The sequence below is a fragment of the Pan troglodytes genome, chromosome 19, assembly GCF_028858775.2.
Source record: "Pan troglodytes isolate AG18354 chromosome 19, NHGRI_mPanTro3-v2.0_pri, whole genome shotgun sequence".
NCBI lineage: Eukaryota > Metazoa > Chordata > Mammalia > Primates > Hominidae > Pan > Pan troglodytes.
This window is the reverse complement of record NC_072417.2, coordinates 38,890,675-38,908,715: the sequence shown is the minus strand read 5'-3', so window position 1 is coordinate 38,908,715 and position 18,041 is coordinate 38,890,675. Positions and strand designations below refer to the sequence as shown.

General features: G+C 48.5%; 1 protein-coding gene across 5 annotated transcripts in view; it reads left to right on the top strand.

The window, feature by feature from the left end:
- Positions 1-18,041, top strand: part of SUPT6H (SPT6 homolog, histone chaperone and transcription elongation factor) — a 40,055-nt gene that overhangs the window by 13,646 nt on the left and 8,368 nt on the right. For all 5 annotated transcript variants that reach the window (XR_010152921.1, XM_009432518.4, XM_016932172.4 and 2 more), the window contains 22 exons: positions 325-598; positions 1,885-1,986; positions 2,246-2,362; positions 2,715-2,804; positions 2,991-3,133; positions 5,435-5,583; positions 6,061-6,159; positions 6,908-7,037; positions 7,123-7,273; positions 7,449-7,603; positions 7,802-7,997; positions 8,778-8,917; positions 9,036-9,153; positions 10,510-10,586; positions 10,825-10,960; positions 11,259-11,396; positions 11,475-11,642; positions 12,264-12,391; positions 13,527-13,734; positions 14,255-14,402; positions 15,094-15,236; positions 17,870-18,010. Coding sequence is in view for 4 of the 5 variants with exons in the window: in XM_009432518.4 (XP_009430793.2) it covers positions 325-598; positions 1,885-1,986; positions 2,246-2,362; positions 2,715-2,804; positions 2,991-3,133; positions 5,435-5,583; positions 6,061-6,159; positions 6,908-7,037; positions 7,123-7,273; positions 7,449-7,603; positions 7,802-7,997; positions 8,778-8,917; positions 9,036-9,153; positions 10,510-10,586; positions 10,825-10,960; positions 11,259-11,396; positions 11,475-11,642; positions 12,264-12,391; positions 13,527-13,734; positions 14,255-14,402; positions 15,094-15,236; positions 17,870-18,010 (3,151 nt within the window). In the remaining variant the exon portion in view is untranslated. The remainder of the gene's footprint in view (positions 1-324; positions 599-1,884; positions 1,987-2,245; positions 2,363-2,714; positions 2,805-2,990; positions 3,134-5,434; positions 5,584-6,060; positions 6,160-6,907; positions 7,038-7,122; positions 7,274-7,448; positions 7,604-7,801; positions 7,998-8,777; positions 8,918-9,035; positions 9,154-10,509; positions 10,587-10,824; positions 10,961-11,258; positions 11,397-11,474; positions 11,643-12,263; positions 12,392-13,526; positions 13,735-14,254; positions 14,403-15,093; positions 15,237-17,869; positions 18,011-18,041) is intronic.

Sequence of the window (18,041 nt, the reverse complement as noted above, 5' to 3'; positions counted from 1 at the left end):
TGAAAGCTTTTGCCCTAAGGGAATACTGTAATGCCTTAGCAGAAGATGGGTCCACTGAGCAAGATATAGACCCGTCTGCTCTGTTGCTATTTGATTACTGTCACTCGAAGGTGCCAAAGATGAGCTTTTTAATCTTCCATATACAATAGTTTGCCCAGAAATATCCGCCAATGAAGCCTTTCGTCCACAGTGAATATGGTTATTTTGTTTACCTTCCTCCTAACCCTCTCAGTTCCCCTGGGACAAGTAAAGGATCTATGCAAGGGCTGCATTTCTCTCCTCTCACCTGAACCTGAGCCACCTGCCTCTTGCTGCCACCTACAGGGCCCTGCAAGAAGCCCAGGAAATCTTCGGTGTGGACTTTGACTATGATGAATTTGAGAAATACAATGAGTATGATGAAGAACTGGAGGAAGAGTATGAGTATGAGGATGATGAGGCTGAGGGTGAAATCCGAGTGCGCCCCAAGAAGACCACCAAGAAGCGTGTGAGCCGTAGGAGCATCTTTGAAATGTATGAGCCCAGTGAGCTAGAAAGCAGCCACCTCACAGATCAGGACAATGAAATCCGAGCCACTGACCTGCCTGAGAGGTTCCAGGTAAAAAACCACCAGCCTCTGCTCTTCTACCAATCCATAATTACCTTGTAGCCAAGAAATATTCTAGCAAAAGTCTGGCATTGAGTATCCAGCACAGGTTTGAACCTCATCTCACCTGGGTCCTGGGAAATCCAGCTCTTAGAGAAGGGAAGATAGACTCTACCTTGCTTACGGTTCTAGAAATACTGTTTTCTTTAGAAATCTGTGAAATGCAGTCTGGGTGCTGTGGCTCACACCTATAATCCCAGCACTTTGGGAGGCCAGGGTGGCAGATTGCTTGAGTCCAGGAACTCAAGACCAGCCTGGGCAACATAGGGAGATCTTGTCTCTACAAAAAATACAAAAAACTAGCTGGTTGTGATGGTGCACACCTGTAGTTTCAGCCACTCAGGAGGCTGAGGTGGGAAGATTGCTTGAGCTTGGGAGGTCACGGCTGCAGTGAGCCATCATTGCACCACTGCACTGCAGCCTAGAAGCAGACCCTGTCTCAAAAAAAAAAAAAACCATGAAATGCTTATGGCCAGGCACGGTGGTTCACACCTGTAATCCCAGCACTTTGGAAGGCCAAGGTGGGTGGATCACCTGAGGTCAGGAGTTCGAGACCAGCCTGGCCAACATTGTGAAACCCCGTCTTTACTAAAAATGTAAAAAATTAGCTGGGCGGCCAGGCACGGTGACTCACGCCTGTAATCCTAGCACTTTGGGAGGCCAAGGTGGGTGGATTGCCTGAGCTCAGGAGTTAGAGGCCAGCCTGGGCAACATGGTAAAACCCTGTCTCTACTAAAATACAAAAAAAAAAAAAAATTAGCTGGGCGTTGACAGCATGCATCTGTAATCCCAGTTACTTGGGAGGTTGAGGCAGGAGAATTCCTTGAACCTGGGAGGCGGAGGTTACAGTGAGCTGAGATCGCGCCATTGCACTCCAGCCTGGGCAACAGAGCGAGACTCCATCTCAAAAAAAAAAAAAATTGGCTGGGCGTGGTGGCGGGCACCTATGATCCTAGCTACTCCGGAGGCTGAGGCAGGAGAATCATTTGAACTCCGGAGGCGGAGGTTGCAGTGACCCTAGATCGCGCCGTTGTGTTCCAGCCTGAGCAACAAGAGTGAGACACCATCTCAAAAGAAAAAATGCTTATTTCATGCCAGAACAACACTGGTATGGCATTTGTAGAACAATACTGGAAATGTGCACTTGATGATCACACGTTTCTGTCCAAAAAGGTATGTTTTTCTTAAGTGAGACACAAGATAAAGTCAGTCTCACCCTGTTGTCTTATCCACTCCAGCTCCGCTCCATCCCAGTCAAGGGGGCTGAAGATGATGAACTAGAAGAAGAAGCTGACTGGATCTACAGGAATGCTTTTGCCACACCAACCATTTCTCTCCAGGTACACAAAAAAGATCCTTAGGTTTTGACATGAACCAAAAGACACTTCATCAAGATGGGGAGCTCTTCCTCCCCTATTTCATACATCCGTGTGCCTGGTATTAGAAAACTGTGTGTATGTAGTCCCAACAAGTGTGTGTATATGAGAAAAATTTTTTAGATTTCATCTAGAAAGGTTATCCTTTGTTATTAAGCAGTCTTGTATGGTAAGACAAACCAAGTAAACATTGTCTTGCTATTTCTTTATTTTCCTACTGTAGGAAAGCTGTGATTACCTAGACCGAGGGCAGCCAGCCAGCAGCTTCAGTCGGAAAGGGCCCAGCACAATTCAGAAGATCAAAGAGGCCCTGGGCTTCATGCGAAATCAGCATTTTGAGGTAACACCTCAAGCTCTGGTGGCCCATTGATGAGAAATTTAGTTAGGGGATGAGGGAAAAGATAGTTACCTAAATGAGGTGGGAGCCCCCTTCCCCTATCCCCTATCCATGACTCAACAAGTGTTAGGACCAGCAGAGACCCTAGTGATCGTAAGAACAATGCTACCCTGTCTGCAGCTTTATTTTCTCCTATTGAGGAAAGCACCAGGCCCTGGAAGGGCTGTGAGGGAGGCCAGGCTTCTGACTGTTGAATTTCCTGGAGCTGTTTCTCCAGGAAGTCATTATCTACTGACAGAGGGGATCTTAGCAAATCTGTCTTCTCTGAGTGACTGCAGTCTCTTTGCCATCCTAGGTGCCTTTTATTGCCTTCTATCGAAAGGAGTATGTGGAGCCTGAGTTGCACATCAATGACCTATGGAGAGTCTGGCAGTGGGATGAAAAGGTAATGTGGATCCGTGGCCCCCAAGAGGTGTGGGCCAGGGAAGGCACCATTACTACCAGGATACCACAAACCCAAACCTCCCAGGCCTGTCTAGTCCTCCCCCACTAGGTTTCTGGTAAGGAACAGAGCAGCCTTGAGTCTCCAGGGCTGAACACAAGCTCTCATTCCTGCCCTACTTCACCTTAGTGGACCCAGCTGCGGATCCGTAAAGAGAACCTAACACGGCTGTTTGAGAAGATGCAGGCTTATCAGTATGAACAGATCTCTGCTGACCCTGACAAACCTCTTGCTGATGGCATCCGGGCTCTGGACACCACTGACATGGAGAGGTAAAACATGCGGTGTTTATTCCATTATGGGAAGCCCTCAGACCCCAAGGCTGGCCCTGCAGGAGCACTGTTAAACCTTGGAGAATGTGTAGCACAGGGCCCCATCCCTTAGAAATCCAACTTGTCAACCAGGCACAGTGGCTCATGCCTGTAATCCCAGCAATTTGGGAGGCCGAGGCGGGCAGATCACTTGAGGTCAGGAGTTCAAGATCAGCTTGGCCAGCATGGTGAAACCCCATCTCTACTAAAAATACAAAAAATTAGCTGGGAGCAGTGGCACACGCCTGTAATCCCAGCTACTCAGGAGGCTGAGGCAGGAGAATTGCTTGAACCCGGGAGGCGGAGGTTGCCGTGAGCTGAGATCGTGCCACTGCTCTCCAGCCTGGGCAACAGAGCGAGACTTCGTCTCAAAAAAAAAAAAAAAAAGAATTATAGCTTGTCAAAGCCAGGCGCAGTGGCTTCTGCCTGTAGTCCCAGTTACTTGGGAGGATGAGGCAAGAGTATCACTTCAGCCCAGGAATTCAAGGTTGCAGTGAGCTATGATTATGCCACTATATTCCACACTGAGTGAAAGAGCAAGATCCGGGTTTTTTTTGTATTTTTAGTAGAGACAGGGTTTCAGTGTGTTAGCCAGGATGGTCTTGATCTCCTGACCTCGTGATCTGCCCACCTCGGCCTCCCAAAGTGCTGGAATTACAGGCGTGAGCCACTGCGCCCAGCCGCTCCTGTCTCCTAAGAAAAAGGGGGCTGGGGCCGGGCACGGTGGCTCACGCTTGTAATCCTGGCACTTTGGGAAGCCAGGGCGGGTGGGTCATGAGGTCAGGAGTTCGAGACCAGCCTGGCCAACACAGTGAAACCCTGTCTTTACTGAAAATACAAAAATTAGCTGGGCATGGGGACGGGCGCCTGTAATTCCAGCTACTCGGGAGGCTGAGGCAGGAGAATCGCTTGAATCTAGGATGCAGAGGTTGCAGTGAGCCGAGATCGTGCCACTGCACTCCAGGCCTGGGCGACAGAGCTAGACTCCATCTCAAAAAAAAAAAAAAAGAAAGAAAGAAAGAAAAAGGAGGCAAGGCACAGTGCCTCATGCCTGTAATCCCAACACTTTGGAAGACTGAGGTGGGCAGATCACCTGAGGTCAGGAGTTCAAGACCAGCTTGGCCAACATGGTGAAACCCCGTCTCTACTAAAAATACAAAAAATTAGCTCGGTGTGGTGGCAGGCACCTGTAATCCCAGCTACTCAGGAGGCTGAGACAGGAGAATCGCTTGAACCTGGGAGGTGGAGGTTGCAATGAGCCGAGATCACGCCATTGCACTCCAGCCTGGGTGACAAGAGCAAAACTCCATCTCAAAAGAAGAGAGGCTGGGCGTGGTGGCTCACACCTGTAATCCCAGCACTTTGGGAGGCTGAGGTGGGCAGATCACCTGACATCAGGAGTTTGAGACCAGACTGGCCAACATGGTGAAACCCTGTCTCTACTAAAAATACAAAAATTAGTCGGGTGTGGTGGTGCATGCCTGTGATCCCAGCTCGCGAGGCTGAGGCAGGAGAATCTCAAACCCAGGAGGTGGAGGTTGCAGCGAGCCGAAATCACGCCATTACACTCCAGCCTGGGTGACAAGAGCAAGACTCCATCTCAAAAAAATAAATAAATACGATATGGTCTAGGGCTATCATGTGTCTTGGTTTTGTTTTTGTTTTTGTTTTTGTTTTGAGACGGAGTCTCACTCTGTCGCCCAGGTTGGAGTGCAGTGGCACGATCTTGGCTCACTGCAAGCTCCACCTCCCAGGTTCATACCATCGGCCTCAGCCTCCCAAGTAGCTGGGACTACAGGCACCTGCCACTATACCCTGCTAGTTTTTTGTATTTTTAGTAGAGATGGGGTTTCACCGTGTTAGCCAGGATGGTCTCTATCTCCTGACGTCGCGATCCCTCCGCCTTGGCCTTCCAAAGTGCTGGGATTACAGGCATGAGCCACTGCACCAGCTATGTGTCTTTTAAAAAGAAAAAAAGAAATGGTCTTTCTCTGTTGCCTAGGATGGAGAGCAGTGGTGTGGTCACAGTTCGCGGCAGCCTCAACCGCCCGGGTTCAAGTGATCATCCCGTCTCCAGTCTGGGCAACAGAGTGAGACCCTGTCTCAGAAAAATAATAACAATAGTAATAATAATTGGAAAAAACTGGTTGGGATCCCATTTTAGTTGGGATACTGCCTTTTGGGAATTGGACCTCTTGTAGCCAAATTGGGATATACCCTTTCTGCAGTGATGACTGAAACCTTATGTCTCTTCCTTTTCAGGCTCAAGGATGTCCAATCAATGGATGAGCTGAAAGATGTCTACAACCATTTTCTTCTTTATTATGGCCGAGACATCCCTAAGATGCAGAACGCCGCCAAAGCTAGCCGCAAGAAGCTGAAGCGTGTCAGGGAAGAGGGAGATGAAGAAGGTTAGTGCTGGAAAAGAAAATCCAGGAGATTTGATGGCCATGCATGATGGCTCACGCATGTAATCCCAGCATTTTCAGATGCTAAGGTGGGTGGATCACCTGAGGTCAGGAGTTCGAGACCAGCCTGGCCAACATGGCAAAACCCCAACTCTACTAAAAATACAAAAGTAGCCAGGCTAGGTGGCACATGCCAGTAATCCCAACTGCTCAGGAGGCTGAGGCATGCCTGAACCTAGAGGCAGTTGTTGCAGTGAGTTGAGATCATGCCACTGCACACCAGCCTGGGCAACAAACCGAGGCTCTGTCTCAAAAAAAAAAAAAAAAAATCAAGAAAGAAAACCCAGGAGACTTGACAGCCCATGGCATCTTGAAGGAGGCCCTTGGCTGGGTACCCTTTGAGGCTTCTCTCCTAATGTGTCAGATCCTTGGGAGTGATTGGAAACTGGAACCCTAAATCTCCCCATGTTTTCTTCCCAGGTGAAGGTGACGAGGCAGAAGATGAGGAGCAGAGGGGGCCTGAGCTCAAGCAAGCCTCTCGCCGAGACATGTACACCATCTGCCAGAGTGCTGGGCTAGGTAAAAGCTAGCTGCTTTGGGATTTAGGCATTCTAGCCTGAGCAAGGGGAGTTACCCAGAAAAAAGACTGGTAGGTAGGAAAAAGAAAGGCTATCTGGGTCAGTCACCAATCCAATCCTGAACTAGCCTATTACCTGGTCTTTAAAAATACTCCCTCTCCAAACCCATTCCCGCCCGACATGATGGTTCAGCCTCTCCCTAATTTCCTGAGATAATGGGAAACTCATGATTGGAGGGAGAGAGTCCAGTCTGTCTGTTTCTTCTGCCTTATAACAGCCCATCAAGTGTTTAAAATCAGTTTTTTCATTGTTCTTTGACCACCTGGTCCTGCTCATTTATGGCCTCTTTAAATTCCAGTGCTCTAGCTAGGCACAGTGGCTCACGCATGTAATCCCAGCACTTCGGAGGTCAAGGTGGGAGGATCACTTGAGCCCAGGATTTGGAGGCCAGCCTGGTCAACGTAGCAAAACTCTACAAAAAATACAGAAAAAATTAGCCAGGAGTGGTGGGACACACCTGTAGTCCCAGCTACTCGGGAAAGCTGAAGTGGGAGGATCACCTGAGCCCAGGTGGTTAAGGCTTCAATGAGCCATGATCACACCACTGCACTTTAGCCTGGGCAACAGAGCGAGACCGTCTCAGGAAAATAAAAAAGGCTAGTTCCCAGAATTCCAACTCCAGATTCTGAAAGCCAAGAGGTTTATCAGCCCATCTGCTGCCTTACCCTTCACTCTTCTGTTTGCTTTAGATGGCCTGGCCAAAAAGTTTGGGCTTACTCCCGAGCAGTTTGGGGAGAACCTGCGGGACAGCTACCAGCGGCACGAGACAGAGCAGTTTCCCGCGGAGCCCTTGGAGCTGGCCAAGGATTACGTTTGCAGGTAGGCATGCAGCAGGTGGCTGACAGGAGGAGGGGCCTGAGGACCACAACACCCTGGTCCTGTAGCTGCACCATTTTCCCCACAGCCAGTTCCCTACTCCAGAAGCTGTGCTAGAAGGCGCCCGCTACATGGTAGCCCTGCAGATTGCCCGTGAGCCCCTTGTCCGGCAGGTGCTGAGGCAAACCTTCCAAGAGAGAGCCAAGTTAAATATAACCCCCACCAAGAAAGGTAGAAAGGTGAGCTGGGTGAAGGGCTTTGATCCAAGATGTGCGCCAGCTCTTTCTTTGATTGCCTGAGTTTCTTGCCTTCCTCTTCACTGAGCTGTGTGTCTGAAAGCAGAAAGGCTGTCTTTTCTCCTGGGGCCTGGCCCAGCCCATCCGCAGGCTCATGATTCCCCCTTCATGTGTGCAGGATGTGGATGAGGCCCACTATGCCTATTCCTTCAAGTATTTAAAGAACAAGCCTGTTAAGGAACTGAGAGATGACCAGTTTCTCAAGATATGCCTGGCTGAAGACGAAGGGCTCCTCACCATTGACATCAGCATAGATATGAAGGGAGTGGAAGGGTAAGCAGAGCCCTGGGCTGGCGACTCTCTGGGGAAGGCCTGGTGAGGAGTCTGGTGGAGGGAAGGGCCCCTCAGGAGTGGGGAACCACAATTTCAGAGTTGAGCAGGCTGTTGTCTCTGGCTTGCTTAGAATGTTCATGGACATTGGGTGTCACCTTTTCTCCATTCCTGACACCATAGCTTTGTGTCTCTTCTCAGCTATGGCAACGACCAGACATATTTTGAGGAGATAAAACAGTTTTACTACCGAGATGAGTTCAGCCACCAGGTGCAGGAGTGGAACCGGCAGCGCACCATGGCCATCGAACGGGCTTTACAGCAGTTCCTCTATGTGCAGATGGCCAAAGAACTCAAGAACAAGCTGCTGGCTGAAGCCAAGGAATATGTCATAAAGGTGAGGACAGAGACTCATGATTTTTTTTTTTTTTTTTGGTGACAGAGTCTTGCTCTGTTGCCCAGGCTGGAGTGCAGTGGCGCAATCTTGGCTCACTGTAAGCTCTGCCTCCTAGGTTGATGCCATTCCCCTGCCTCAGCCTCCCGAGTACCTGGGACTACAGGCGCCCACCACCATGCCCAGCTAATTTTTTATATTTTTAGTATAAAATATGTTATATTTTTAGTATAAAATATGTTATAAAATAACATGGTTTTACCGTGTTAGCCAGGATGGTCTCGATCTCCTGAACTCATGATCTGCCCGCCTTGGCCTCCCAAAATGCTGGGATTACAGGCGTGAGCCACCACGCCCAGCCGAGACTCATGATTTTTAGTCATGATTTCCCCAAACTATAGTTGGGCTTGAAGGAACCCCTTAGGAATAGTCCCATAGCTAATGGAGAAACACGGGGGGCAGGTGAAGCATAATCTGAGAGGGAATGCTAACAAGGCCACAGGGACCACCTCCAAGACCTCTCTGCTCCAGGAGCTTCTCCCCTCCCCCAGCCCCACTCATCCAAACATTCTTTGTTTATATCACTGTTCTCTGTATACGCTCCTGTTTCCACAAGCAAGATATGCCTTCAGGTGGTAAGCCTGCCAATGGCTAGGAACATCTGCACATAAGAGTACACACCCTTGCACATGTGTGTATGAGTGTGTTTCCATAGCACTCTTGGTGAGCCTGATGACCATAATGTCATCATGTATGTAATACCTGTTGTGTCTCTTCCCTCAGGCCTGTAGTCGAAAGCTCTACAATTGGTTGAGAGTGGCACCCTACCGACCAGATCAGCAGGTGGAAGAAGATGACGACTTTATGGATGAGAACCAAGGGAAGGGCATTCGAGTCCTCGGCATTGCTTTCTCCTCTGCCAGGTAACAGCCTATTTTTGCCTCCCCAGCACCATCTCTTGTCTTCCTAATTTCATTTTTCTCTCATTCATAACTTCATATTGCTGATTATTGCACTCTTGTTTTTCTGTCTGTCTGGCAGAGATCACCCTGTGTTCTGCGCCCTGGTCAATGGTGAAGGAGAAGTGACAGACTTCCTTCGACTGCCCCATTTTACCAAACGGCGAACTGCATGGAGAGAGGAAGAGCGGGAAAAGAAGGCAAGTGGCTAGGACGAGGATACTAAGTGTACATCTGGAGTATGTCTTATGATTCAGTGGAGATAAGTGTTTACGGTCTAAGCAACATCCTATGCAAGACTGATTGTGTCTGATCTGGTCACTGACTTGTCCCCTGGGATGCCTCACTTCCATGAGCAGTAGATGGCACTCAAGTTATCTGGTACAGGATTTGCTTCTGGCTTGAGGCCAGTTCCTAGGCCTTGTGTGCTTCTGGAGTTGCTTTAACTGCCTCTTTTCTTACCAGCATCTGGGTCAGGCTGTTCCAGCAGCTGAAAGCCACTGAGGCATGAAGCCAGCCTTTTCCCTGCTTTAGCCTTTCAGGGTCTCTTTTTTCCAGGGAAAGAAGACTTTCAATTCATTTGGTTGGTATATTTCTGAATTTTGTTTATCCTAATGGTATCTGTAGTATCTTTCAGTTTTGTTAACAGAGCCCCATTCTTAAAAGAAAAACTTCTTAAGAAACAACTATTTTTTAAATTTTATTATTATTATTATTATTATTATTGAAACAGAGTCTTGCTCCGTCGCCAGGCTGGAGTGCAGTGGCAAGAACTCACCTCACTGCAACCTCTGCTTCCCAGGCTCAAGTGATCCTCCTGCCTTCCAAGTAGCTGGGACCAGAGGCGTGCACCACCACACCTGTCTAATTTTTGTATTTTTTGTAGAGACACGGTTTCACCATGTTGCCTAGGCAGGTGTCAAACTCCTAGACTCAAGTGATCCATCTGCCTCAGCCTCCCAAAGTGCTGGGATTACAGGTGTGAGCCACTGCACCCAGCCCTTAAAATCTTGAAATGGAGATCAGAATATCTAATAGTCCTAACTACTCACATTTTAGCAAAAGTCACACCACAAATGAAATAGCCACAAAAGGAGGACCTGCAGGAGTGTGAGGCACTGGAAAGTAAATCATAAGAAACTGGACATCTTTAAGCTGAAGGAAATCATACTTAACCATGTTGACCTTTTCAAAGGGCCCTCACCCAAAAGAGGGCAGCTACTAGTTCTTTGTTTTGCTTCATCAAAACTAGAACCAATGGCTAAGTATTAGATTTTGGTTTACAATAAAAAAGAACGGTTTCCTAACTTCATCCTTGGGACCTAGCCAGTGGCAGCTGGTACCACTGGAGCGCAGTTCTAGTCAGTGGAATTATTAAGCAGAGGCAGAGTTGGCCAACTTTCAGGAAGAGGTGGGAATAGTTCCTTGGTAGCACCTTGGACCAGATATCTTCTGAAGACTTCCAGTTCTTACAAGATCTCCAACATAGGGAGACAGAATTTCCTGAAATCTTTACATCCTCAGAGCCATTCAGCTTCAATTTTCTTTCAATCCAGGCTCAAGACATTGAAACACTAAAGAAATTTCTCCTGAATAAGAAGCCTCATGTGGTGACAGTTGCAGGAGAGAACAGGTAGGTAGGGATTAGACCACACCTGGTTTAAGGCTGTGACCCAACTCATCCCTTATTATTGAGTCTGGCATATGCCCATAACAGATGGGGCTTGTGCTTGTGCAGGGAGTGTCCCTGGGGATGTTTGACCTCATTTTCTTCAAAGCCCTTTCCTCCCCTACCTCTTCACCCCCAAGGCAGTCATGAGACTGTCCATCCCTAAGAAAACGTATTCATTGACCAACACTCATCCCACCAGGGACGCCCAGATGTTGATTGAAGATGTGAAGCGCATTGTACATGAGCTGGACCAGGGCCAGCAGCTGTCATCTATTGGGGTAGAGCTGGTTGACAACGAGTTGGCCATTCTCTATATGAACAGCAAGAAGTCAGAGGTAATGCTGGAGCCTCACCCTTAGGGCCTGCCCAGGCAAGTGCTATTAATCCCAAAGAGATTAAATTGGGAAACAAAGGTTATCAGGGGCACAGGACTGTACCTGTGTACTTATTCATGCAGAAGTTCTCCGTTTTGCAGTTACGGTTCAGATTGGGAGTCCCAGAAATTAAATCGGTCTCAGGAAAAAAGATCCCAGAGAAGCAGAGAAAATGATTTAAACCAGAATGGTTTGGATTTCCTCTTGATGTTGTAGCTAAGGGGATTTTAAGGCCCTGCTGACCCTCGTTTGACTCTAGGCAGAGTTCCGGGATTATCCTCCAGTGCTGAGACAGGCCGTCTCCCTGGCCCGGCGCATCCAGGACCCTCTGATTGAATTTGCCCAGGTGTGCAGTTCCGATGAAGACATCCTATGTCTCAAGTTTCACCCCTTGCAGGTGAGTAGGATTTGACAGGCAGGCTTGGGTGAAGGGTAAGGCAGAGTAACCTTACTCCTGCCTGCTGAATGTCCACAGGAGCATGTGGTGAAAGAGGAGCTGCTCAACGCCTTGTACTGTGAATTTATCAACCGAGTCAATGAGGTCGGGGTCGATGTCAACCGTGCCATTGCCCACCCTTACAGCCAGGCCTTGATCCAGTATGTTTGTGGCTTGGGACCTCGGAAAGGGACCCACCTCCTGAAGGTAGGATTGGAGTGAATTCAGAAATTTTAAAACTTGCCATTTCATTGAATATGAATATATACTTTGTCAGTATAATTTGACAGATCGGGAGGACCAAGGTCAGTGACTTGTCCAAAATCACTCAGCTAGTGAGAGTCAAAAGAGTCTGACTTCAGACCCAGTTGGCCAAAGCTGTGCCCTTCACTGCTGCTTGCACCACCACGCCCAGCTAATTTTTTGTATTTTTAGTAGAGACGGGGTTTCACCATGTTGGCCAGACTGGTCTCAAACTCCTGACCCCAGGTGATCCACCCGCCTCAGCCTCCCAAAGTGCTGGGATTACAGGCATGAGCCACTGTGCCCGGCCAACTAGTGTTAACTTGTAACTTATAAGCCATACATTCGTTGTATATGGTCTTTGATGTAGGTATAACATCATTTATTTGTTTATTATTTTCCCATTTAAAGCAAAACTTTTTTTTTTTTTTTTTTTAAATTTTGAGTGGTCGATAGCATGCTGTAGTGCTCAACTAGATACTGGGTGGGATAGAGTTTTTGTTATGAGGGTTTAATAGAGACTGGAACAGTCTGGGGAGGTGGGGCCTGCTTACTGCCCTGGCTCAGTCCAGCTCTCTCCCCCAGATCCTGAAGCAGAACAACACCCGGCTCGAGAGCCGGACCCAGCTGGTCACCATGTGCCACATGGGTCCCAAAGTCTTCATGAATTGTGCTGGCTTCCTCAAGATCGACACGGCCTCCCTGGGGGACAGGTGATGCCCTCTGCCTGGATGGGGCAGGAGGAATTCCCTTGTGGGCTTTGTTTTCGGGTTTCAGGGGTTAGGGCTATCAAAGGGCCACAAGCCATTTTAACTTAGGAAATGTTTTAAAGAAAAGGTAAGGAACTTTATTCAGTCAAGAGCCCCTGACCTATGGAAAAGATCGGTTCAATCATGTGAAACATTTTTCGTGTGAGAGAAACATAAAAAGTACCAGCTTAGCTTATAAATTAAGCATGGAAAACACAAGATTTTGTTCAGTAAACACAAACTTGCTTTTTTATTATTATGGTTTGTTGTGGCCAGATAAGGGTGGGAATAGCGGGGGCAATGAAAAAGGAGTTTGGGGGTATAAAGAGATAAGGAAGGGGGAGAGAGATTTGGTATGTTTTGAGATGATGTTATTAAGAGAAAGTTCTATTCACTTGGACTTTGGACTTCACTATTGACCTCTTCCTCTCCAGAAGTTATCAACTCAGTCTTTGGAGGATCTTTTCCACGGGCACATAGCTCCTCATTCAGTAATGGAAATCAGTGGGGAAATAGGCTTCAAGTTCTAAAACTTCATTTTCCACTCAGCTTTGCTGTAACACTCCACGAATAACATAGGTCCATGTGAGTGCACGGGCAAGACCAGCCTGGGAAGGCTTTATGGGGGAAAATAGCTATCAGCAAATTTTCAAAGGTTTTTTTCCCCTTTCTTGATTTATCTTATTATGAGACTCATATAAGTTCATCATATAAAATTCAACATATAGAAATATTATGCAGAAAGTGGAAGTCCCCCATAATCCCACCCCCCAGAGATAACTACCATAACAATTTTATGTATACTACAGTTTTTCTAAATTTTATTTTTGCTATGCATTTACTAACTACCCATTTACTACAAAAATGGGATCATATGGTTCATAGTGTTTTTGCAGTGCATTTTTCACGTATCAATATATTGTGGCCATCTTTCCATGTCAGCACACATAGATCTACCTCATTCTTGTTAATGGCTGTATAGTATTCCATTGTATGGAGGTGCCCTAATTTATTTAACCAGTTCCCCATTGGTGGACATTTGGGTTGTTACTAGAAGCTTATCGTTCTATATCCTGTTCCTTTTCTGCCTTTCCTCCAGCACTGACTCATATATTGAAGTCCTTGATGGTTCCCGTGTCCACCCTGAGACTTATGAGTGGGCTAGGAAGATGGCAGTGGATGCCCTGGAATACGATGAATCAGCCGAGGATGCCAATCCTGCAGGAGCCCTTGAAGAAATCTTGGAAAACCCAGAGCGACTGAAAGACCTGGACCTTGATGCCTTTGCAGAAGAGCTGGAGAGGCAGGTAAGGGACAGCATGGAAGGCCCGGCAGGAGAACCCATCCCAAGTGGCCAGGTTGGTAGGAGACTTGGGCAGTGAGTGTGCAGAGAAAGCCTGATACTGTTAGTATGGCAGACTTGATCCTCATCTCCCTGCCCTGCTCTACTGGGCTCCTCAAGGAAGTTTTTGGTCTGCTTGTTAAGGAGCCAGGGAAGTCTCAGAGATTGCCACCATAATTACAAGGGGCAGGAGGGAGTTGGGAGGATGTCAGTACTACAGTTTCCGTCTAGGCCCCCTTTCCTCCTTTCTAACAGCACAGCTTTGCATTTATCTGTGGACTCATTGGGGTTCCATAAAGCATTTTGATTACAGTGTTTCATGACTAAGTTTGAAAACCACCTTTAGTAGATGTTGATGGAAAGAAAAGAAGAAGCCCTGAAAGAAACTTACTCCCATCTGGAGAGGCCCGCCCCTTCCACGGGACTCCTTGGGGCTCAGGTTGGGGGGCAGCTGCAAGGCTCTTCTTGATGGGCTTCTTCCCCAGGGCTATGGTGACAAACACATCACACTCTATGACATCCGGGCAGAGCTGAGCTGTCGATATAAGGACCTCCGGACAGCCTACCGCTCTCCCAACACAGAGGAGATCTTCAATATGTTAACCAAAGAAACACCAGAGACCTTCTACATTGGTAAATTCTGGGGTCATTTTTTTATTGGGGGCAGGAGGTGTGTTTACTGTGTACATTCAAACCAAGCAGCAGTTCCAACAGATTGAGGCAGGTTTGTGTTGTACATGGGGAAGGCCAGGAGAGCATTTTAAAAGACTAAAGAGTCCTGGACTGGAAATCAAAACTGAATTTAAGGTCAAATGTGCTTCCAGTGTGCTATGGAATCTTCGTGCAGTTAGTCTTCTTATAGGCTTTATTTTCCCCTATCATCAAATCAGGGGAATGGCCAGGCACAGTGGCTCATGCCTGTAATCCCAGCACTTTGGGAGGCCAAGGTGGGCAGAACACCTGAGGTCAGGAGTTCGAGACCAGCCTGGGCAACATGGTGAAACCCCATCTCCACTAAAAGTAAAAAATTAGCTGAGCGTGGTGGTGGGCACCTGTAATCCCAGCTACTCGGGAGGCTGAGGCAGGAGGATTCCTTGAACCTGGGAGGCAGAGGTTACAGTCAGCCAAGATAGCACCACTGCACTGCAGCCTGGGCAACAGAGCAAGACTTCATCTCAAAAATAAATAAATAAATAAAAATCGGGAAGAGTTCCCTCTTCAAGGATGGGAAGGAAGTCAGATATTCTGTCACTGAAAGGCTGGTGGAAAGAAGTGCTCTCCACATTCTCTGAGCCTGCTCCCCATCCTCTTTTCCTTCTTGCAGGAAAGCTCATCATCTGCAATGTCACTGGCATCGCCCACAGGCGTCCCCAGGGTGAGAGCTATGACCAGGCGATCCGTAATGATGAGACAGGGCTGTGGCAGTGCCCCTTCTGTCAGCAGGACAATTTCCCTGAACTAAGCGAGGTGTGTGCTGCAGCGTTATCCTGCTCAGTGGATTTCCTTGGTTGAATGATCTCGGTGCCTAGAAGGGAATCAGAAATGAGGGTGTTCTAGATCATTCTCTCACCAAACAAGTACACAAAGAAGGAAGACGGATGGGAAACACACAGGTTTAGCATGAAGTCCCTTCTGAGAAGGCTGACATAGCTGGGCACGGTGGCTCACGCCTATAATCCTAGCACTTTGGGGGCCAAGGTGGGCGGTTCATCTGAGATCAGGGGTTCGAGACCAGCCTGGCCAAGATGGTGAACCCCCGTCTCTACTAAAAATACAAAAATTAGCCAGTTGTGGTGGCATATGCCTGTAATCCTAGCTACTCGGGAGGCTGAGGCAGGAGAATGACTTGAACCGAGGAGGCGGAGTTTGTAGTGAGCCGAGATCATACCACTGCACTGCAGCCTGGGTGACAGAATGAGACTTCATCTCAGAAAAGGAAAAAAAAAAAGGCTGACTTAGAAACTTCTTATGGTCGGCCGGGCGCAGTAGCTCACGCCTGTAATCCCAGCACTTTGGGAGGCCGAGGCGGGCGGATCATGAGGTCAGGAGATTGAGACCATCCTGGCTAACACGGTGAAACCCCGTCTCTACTAAAAATACAGAAAATTAGCCAGGCACGGTGGCGGGCACCTGTAGTCCCAGCCACTCGGGAGGCTGAGACAGGAGAATGGCGTGAACCCAGGAGATGGAGCTTGCAGTGAGCCAAGATAGCAGCATTGCACTCCAGCCTGGGCAAAAGAGCGAGACTCCATCTCAAAAAAAAAAAAAAAAAAAAGAAACTTCTTATGGTCGCTGGGTCAAAACAAAATGGCAGACAGGCATGGTGGCATGTACGTATTGTGTCAGCTACATCAGAGGCTAATTTGGGAGGATTTCTTGAGCCCAGGAGTTCGAGGCCAGCCTGGGCAACATAGCAAGACCCCATCTCCTTTTTTTAAAAAGGGAGGGGCTGGCCGGGCGCGGTGGCTCACTCCTGTAATCCCAAAACTTTGGGAGGCTGAGGCAGGCGGATCATGAGGTCAGGAGATCGAGACCATCCTGGCTAACACGGTGAAACCCCGTCTCTACTAAACAATACAAAAAATTAGCCAGGCATGGTGGTGGGCGCCTGTAGTCCCAGCTACTCGGGAGGCTGAGGCAGGAGAATGGTGTGAACCCGGGAGGCGGAGCCTGCAGTGAGCCGAGATTGCACCACTGTATTCCAGCCTGGGCGACAGCGAGACTCCGTCTCAAAAAAAAAAAAAAAGTGGGGAGGGGCCAGGCCGGGCACAGTGGCTCATGCCTGTAATCCCAGTATTTTGGGAGGCTGAGGCAGTTGGATCACTTGAGGTCAGGAGTTCCAGACCAGCCTGACCAACATGATGAAACCCCGTCTCTACTAAAAATATAAGGATTAGCAGGGTGTGGTGGTGAGACTCCTATCTCAAAAAAAAACACAAAAGGGAGGGGCCTCAGTTGCAGCTAAAGGGATCTAAGTTGGATAAACATAAAAGAGGATGGGGCACAGTCACACCAGTAATCCCAGCACTTTCAGGGGCCGAGGCAGGTGGAGTGCTTGCCCAGGAGTTCAAGACCAACCTGAGCAACATGGCAAAACCCTATCTCTACAAAATAAAATTAGCCAGGCTTAACCGGGCGCGGTGGCTCACGCCTATAATCCCAGCACTTTGGGAGGCCGAGGTAGGTGGATCACGAGGTCAGGAGATCGAGGCCATCCTGGCTAACACGGTGAAACGCCATCTCTACTAAAAATACAAAAAATTAGCTGGGCGTGGTGGCGGGCGCCTGTAGTCCCAGCTACTCGGGAGGCAGAGGCAGGAGAATGGCGTGAACCCGGGAGGCAGAGCTTGCAGTGAGCCAAGATTGTGCCACTGCACTCCAGCCTGGGCAACAGAGTAAGACTCTGTCTCAAAAAAAAAAAAGATTACCCAGACTTGGGGGCGTGCGCTTATAGTCCCAGCTACTCGAGAGGCCAAGGTGGAAGGATCACTCGAGCCTGGGAGGTTGAGGCTGCAGTGAACCCTGATTGCACCACTACACTTCAGCCTAGGCAAAAGAGTGATACTGTCATAAGAAAAAGATGGCTAGGTGTGGTGGCTCACGCCTGTAATCCCAGCACTTTGGGAGGCCGAGGTGGGCAGAACACCTGAGGTCAGGAGTTCGAGACCAGGCTGGCCAACATGATGAAACCCCATCTCTACTAAAAATACAAAAATCCGCCCTGTGTGGTGATGCACGCCTGTAATCCCACCTACTCAGGAGGCTGAGGCACGAGAATCGGCTTGAACCCGGGAGGCGGAGGTTGCAGTGAGCCAAGATTGCGCCACTGCACTCCAGCCTGGGCAACAGAGCAAGACTCCATCTCAAAAAAAAAGAAAAAGATTCATCTGATGGCCAGTGGTGCCAAGCATCAGCTATGAGACAAGGGACTTTGTAGATGGTCAAATTCTGTCTTGGCAGATGACTAAGTCATTGTGTTTTCAGATCATGGTGCAAGGTGTCAATGGTAAAAGAAATTACAACACCTCTGGGAGCTCTTTTCTGAATGAGCGATCTCCAGAATCTTGATAATCAAGCTCCTCTCCTCATGCCCTCTTCAGGTGTGGAACCACTTTGACAGCGGTTCGTGCCCAGGCCAGGCCATCGGTGTCAAAACACGGCTAGACAATGGTGTCACCGGCTTCATCCCCACCAAATTCCTCAGTGACAAAGTGGTAAAGCGGCCAGAAGAACGAGTGAAGGTAGAGGACTGACTGTCCTAAGGTCGTAGTG